Source organism: Rhinoderma darwinii, chromosome 1, assembly GCF_050947455.1.
Source record: "Rhinoderma darwinii isolate aRhiDar2 chromosome 1, aRhiDar2.hap1, whole genome shotgun sequence".
Lineage (NCBI taxonomy): Eukaryota > Metazoa > Chordata > Amphibia > Anura > Rhinodermatidae > Rhinoderma > Rhinoderma darwinii.
In genome coordinates, this window is record NC_134687.1 from 39,872,738 (window position 1) to 39,878,305 (window position 5,568).

The window sequence follows — 5,568 nt, forward strand, 5'->3', positions numbered from 1 at the left end:
TAATATACATAGTACTACAATGTAAACCAGATCTAAAAGAGGAGAGCGACACCTTGTGGTAAAAATAGATCTTACACTTTTGTACCGTTGTTAGTAGATCCCCTGCTATATTTTATATGCTTGTTATACAAGAACATAATGGGGTTTTATATTCTACTAGGAGAGGCCGATATTTGTGGAGCAGGCAGTCTGCGGCATTCACTACGGAGAACTGCATGGAAACCGTTGCCTGCGATCAAGCATGGAACAGGGAGAGAACCGTGTAGTTCAGCAATAGACAAGAAATCCTATACTGTGGTCGGAAATGTAGCACCTATTACAAGCTCTGTTTAGCAGTTTTCTTACATTTATCTGTGGGAAAGAAGGGTGATAACCTGTGTAGATGCCATTATACCTCACACAGGGCTGGATTATCGGGCGGCCACAAGGGGCACGTGCTTGGGACCGCACCACCAACAGTGTGGCACTATTATTGGGGGCACAATGTGTAGAATTATTATTGGGGGAACTACGAGTAAGATAATATTTTGAGGAACATGTGTATTGCACTGGTATTCCATTTTTCTTTCTGTGTGGCACTCTTATTTTTGAGGAAAATAGTGAGGAGATGTCTGGGCCTCAAACTCTGCATAGAGTCATGGCTGGGAGAAGTCTTCAGGTCACTATTTATATGGGGAGTGTACACTGCTCACCTCTGGGACCCCCACTTTTGAGGAAAGTCCCCTGATGGCCATTTGGCGATCCTATCCAGGCAAGAAGTAGTGGGCACGTGTCTCTCTCTTTTGAAGTTGTAGGAGAGGGCCTCGTGCATGAATATACGCCTGCGATAGGACAATTTTCACACACCTCTTATTCAGTGCTTAATCCCACTATCCCTAAAGGCAGGGTCGCCCAAAGAATTTTTGGAGCCCCTCGACAACATAAAATATTAGGGCCCTCTTCTGTAATTGGAAGGGCACTCTCATAGGGGCACAGATGCCAAGAGGAAGTGAGTATACATGCTGCGTGCTTATAGAGGGGCATTGCTAGGGTCTTAAATCATCAGGGGCACAAACTCAAAGGCATATGTTTTGCTAACCTCCCCCAAAAAATGTAAATCAAAAGACAGCAGTAATTGTTATGTCTCTGCAATACCCAGGGATAGAATAAACCGGATTGCACAATTTACCTTTTACCAACCTTTCCCATGACTTCTGTTATGGTCGAGGTACCCAGGACTGGTGCCCTAAGGTGGTCTGGTGAATCCCTGGACAATGTCTAGTGGGACCAGACACAATGGAAATGGGCTGGATGTTTGGTTGCTATGGGCACTGACAAAAGAAAAGTGACTCTAGAACATACTGGGGAGGATAGGACAATGAGTTGGGGATTCTGGAGCATAGTCCAACAGGTCAGTGGTGAGGAACAGAGGTCAGGCAGTATCGGGTATGCGATGCCTTGGAGTAGGCAGACATGGTCGAAAAAGCCAAGGTTCAGGTAACGTAGATTAGGCAGAACTGAGATGTAGTAATGTGGAGCAGACGGAAATATAGTCAAGGCAAGCCAGGCGTCAGGTAATGGAGGTCATGCAGGATCAAGATGCAGTATAGTGGAGAATCTAAAAGAGAAGTTAGGAAAAACGTGTCATAACAGGTCAACTGACTAAAAAAAAAGGTGCAAACACGTATAACGGGCACTCAGGCCAGTGTAAAGCTGATTTAAATAGTCTGATAGTGTCCCATTTGTGCACCACACAGTAGAAATTACCCCTTTGTGCCCCCAAACAGTAATCAGATCCCTTTCTTTGCAACCCACACAGTAAAAATGCCCCCAAAAATAACAAAACTGATCTGCTTACCGTGTTCCCATGACAAGTGAACCCCATTTCAGCCTGTGCTGTCAGTGGACTGGCAAAGGCGGCACAATGTGCTAATATCCTGCGCATGGTCCCAGAAACTTGTAGGCTGCAGGCCTATAGCGAGGTGAATTGGAGGGTATGTAAGGAAACACTGCCATACAGCGCAGTCCCTGACTAGGACAGGTATACATGGGAAAAAATTATCATTATTGTACAGGTAATGGGCAGCCTTCACTGCAGATCTGTGTTGTATATTGTATCATTTGGGTACAGTATGGCATATTATCTGGGCACTGTATACCATATTATTTGACACTGTATGGCATATTATTTGGGCACTATATCTTGACACTATTTGAGCACTTTGGTATTATATTATGGCATTAATAAAAAAACTGCTGACCCCTGATGCAGTTGTCACTCGGGGATCTTTATTCCCACATGGTCCACGAGCCACCCTGTCTCTCCTCATATGGTTTTTGAGTGTCATGTATAAGCATTACATTTATTTTTCAACTTGTTTAAATTTGCTACACTAAATATTTGACATGGCAATATTGTATTTCACTTATGCCCTCTATAAAAGCAGTTTATATTACTATAGTAAAACTTGCAACTTTTCTAATGCCCCCACCATGCGCAGTCCCATTTCTCAGTCATTGCTAAAGAGCAAATTCCCTGAAGAGGCTCAGGTCGTCCCGCTAATAACATGTTACACGAGTCAACTGGATGATTATAAAAAATGTTCTCTAGATCCCTAAATATTTGTACATTTATTTTACAAAAAATTAATCTTGCAATGAGATCTCGGTCTATCGGAAACGGTAGATAACAGATAACAATATACTTCTTCCCAATAAGTGTTAAGTTTAACCACAATCAAATACATAAAGTGACAAATGTAAACAGGTTATTTTTTTCCCACTAGTTGGGCTGTTAGGTGTTTTGCTTGTGAACCATATTAAACATATTCTTCTATTTTGGAGTCAATGGCCCTTTAAGTGGAAAGTTGTAGACGTGGAGCTGATGTCATATAAGCGTCATGGTGAGGATATTGTATTAGAATGTTGCTCGCTCAGTGTTCTGTACATTGCTTGACTTTCCTTATAGAGAGTGGCAGTGATATTGGTGAGCGCATCAAGTGTTTTAGAGAATTTTTGGGAAGATGAGGGAGGCAGACTTATTTGGCTGTAGCTCAGTAACATCCAGCTCAGATTCTGAAACCTCAGACGTATCTTCCATCTGGAATAGCATGAAGAAGAAGTACAGCCTAGGTGACAACTTCTCTGACTACAAGGACATGGTGGCTAAGAGAGTGCTGGACAGGCTGAACCACAAACTTCAATTGGGAAACCCTGAAAAACATCCGGCATCTGGTGACTGTGGAAGAAAACTGGGTTGTCCCCTCCCTATCACCCCGGAACCACCTAAATGGCCAAAAAAAGTCACAGCAAAAGAGGCCACCAAGAATATTGACCAAGGAGATAAGTGTGTGGCGGCAGCGGCAAAGACCGTGGACTACCTCAGGAATAAGTCCTATAAGGATAATTCTCTCCAGGTATATCCAGCGAGAACTTTGCCAAAAATAAGGCCTGTGAGTACGGTGCAGTATAAGAATTCCCAGATACATCCATGGGACCAGCATGATGAGCCTCCTGCACCTGAGAAGACATCAGTATTACCACCCATAGGACCATCATCGAGTCATCATGACATACAAAACCACGTGGCAACCAACAATAAACGACTAAAGGAACTGTCCCAGCCCAAGATGGCGGTTGCTGAGGCCCTGAGCCTACTGGAAGATTCGGACTGGAAAAAAAAGATCAGAGGGATTGACACCATCTTGTCCCTGATATCCTTCCATCGTGAAGCTGCTCTACTACTAATAAGACAACTGAGGACTGCAGTAATGAAGGAAGTGACCAACCTGAGATCTGCAGTGTCCCTAGCAGCTATCAAGTGCCTGGACATGATGTTCTCAACATTGCAGACACAAATGGACTGCGACCTCCACCAAACTGTCCGGGTGTTGCTACAAAAGGCCGGAGAATCCAACACCTTCATCCGAGAAGCAGTGGACAGCGCTCTGTCATCCATGGTGGATAATGTCAGCCCAGGCCACGCTCTGACAGCCCTAATAGAGGGAGGACTCTGCCATAAGAACAGCACAGTGAGATCCACCACAGTCAAACATCTCGCAGGTTTGGTGGACAGAATGGGCCCAGAGTTTTTTCTGTCTGGAAGAAAAGGCATCACAGACAGGGCAATACCAGCTGTAGCCAAATCTGTGCAGGATCGATGCCCAGAAGCCAGGCTGTATGGCAGGGAAATCCTGAGCAGTCTAGCTCCACACCCTAGACTGGGCACAATGCTAGCAAAGTATGTGCCCCTTAAAAACTTACCAGCCATAAAGCTCCTGCTGAAAAAATGTCCCAACTAATCCCGGACATTATAATATGGAGGAGGACTATTAATTACCAATATAAAGAAGAACTTCATGACCAAGAATAATTCTTCAGTGTTTGGTGGACATGTCTACATGTGGAGGAGGGACGCAACCTACAGTGTCCCTGTGTCATAACCCAAGGACTGCCCTGGTATTACTGGCGGATCCAGCTGGCAAGGTATGTGGAATACGGGAAGGATTTATGTCTCGTTACATTGTCTTACATCCATTTATATACAATAATAGTTGTCGTTTTGGAAGAACCCATGTTGGTCAATTTGGCCAGACGTCTATTCATGTCTTATTCCCTTATATGAACACATTCTTCAGTGACATGATTGGTTAGTGTGATTGGTGACCATTGTAACCCCAACAGTTTCCCAACGATAAGGTGCTTTATCCCATTTTTCTCTGGAGAGGAGGCCACATGTTTGCAGTCACACTTCATTGCAATGACTGGGGCCTAAGGAATAACCCCCCATCCCTTACGCTTTTTCAATACTAGCAGTCAGACCTCTATGACATTTATAATTTAAAAGCCATAAAACTATATCAGTGGAAATCTCTTTTTAATGAAGTTGACCTTTTAATATATAGAATTAAAGGATTCTATGGACAATAACGGTAATTATATATTTTTTGGGGGACCTAGTAAGACTGTATTTTTTAAAAAAGGACTTCGGATAATAGGGCGGGGTGGGGGGGGGGCGGCGTTAATAGTTTTGTAAAGGGGAAATGTCATAATTGCCAAAGAGAATAAATATTGATAATAGAATATATTAGTTTCTGTCTAAATCCTAAACATCCGCTCCATGTAACCTGCTCCTCTATCCACAGGTCTCTACACCATCACAGCCAGATCTTTCTAGATGTCCTGGGGGATACAACTGAGAAGTGGTGACTGGACGCCGCTGCTCCTGTACGAGATACACCTGCCGCAGCCTTCCTCCATCACATTATATTTATGATTGACAGCCAAGAGAGAAAAAATCCTCTTCCCGACTCCTCTGAACTATTTTTTGCAATTAATGGATTTCCTTCTGTGCATAAAAGAACATAATAAATTAACACTGATACAAAAATGTGAATTATCCATCCTTGTACAACAAGAAAGAAGCCCCCTCCCTCTCTCCTGCCCCTCTGGACTATCTTTTGTAACTAATGGATTTCCTAAAAAAGCGTAATACATCTCTAATATAATAATATCACACAATGATACTAAAATGTGACCCAAGCATCCTCGACCAAGTGGGCGTTGTACAGAGGAGTGCATGACGCTGAC

The 5,568-nt window shown here is 43.4% G+C and overlaps 1 protein-coding gene across 1 annotated transcript; it reads left to right on the forward strand.

The window, feature by feature from the left end:
• Positions 1 to 2,905: 2,905 nt before the first annotated feature.
• On the forward strand, positions 2,906 to 5,336 carry LOC142727170 (TOG array regulator of axonemal microtubules protein 1-like). The gene is made up of 2 exons (XM_075849033.1): positions 2,906 to 4,464; positions 5,124 to 5,336. The coding sequence occupies exon 1, from the start codon at positions 3,003 to 3,005 to the stop codon at positions 4,278 to 4,280; it is 1,278 nt and encodes a 425-aa protein (XP_075705148.1). The 5' UTR covers positions 2,906 to 3,002; the 3' UTR covers positions 4,281 to 4,464; positions 5,124 to 5,336.
• The last annotated feature ends 232 nt before the right edge of the window (positions 5,337 to 5,568 follow it).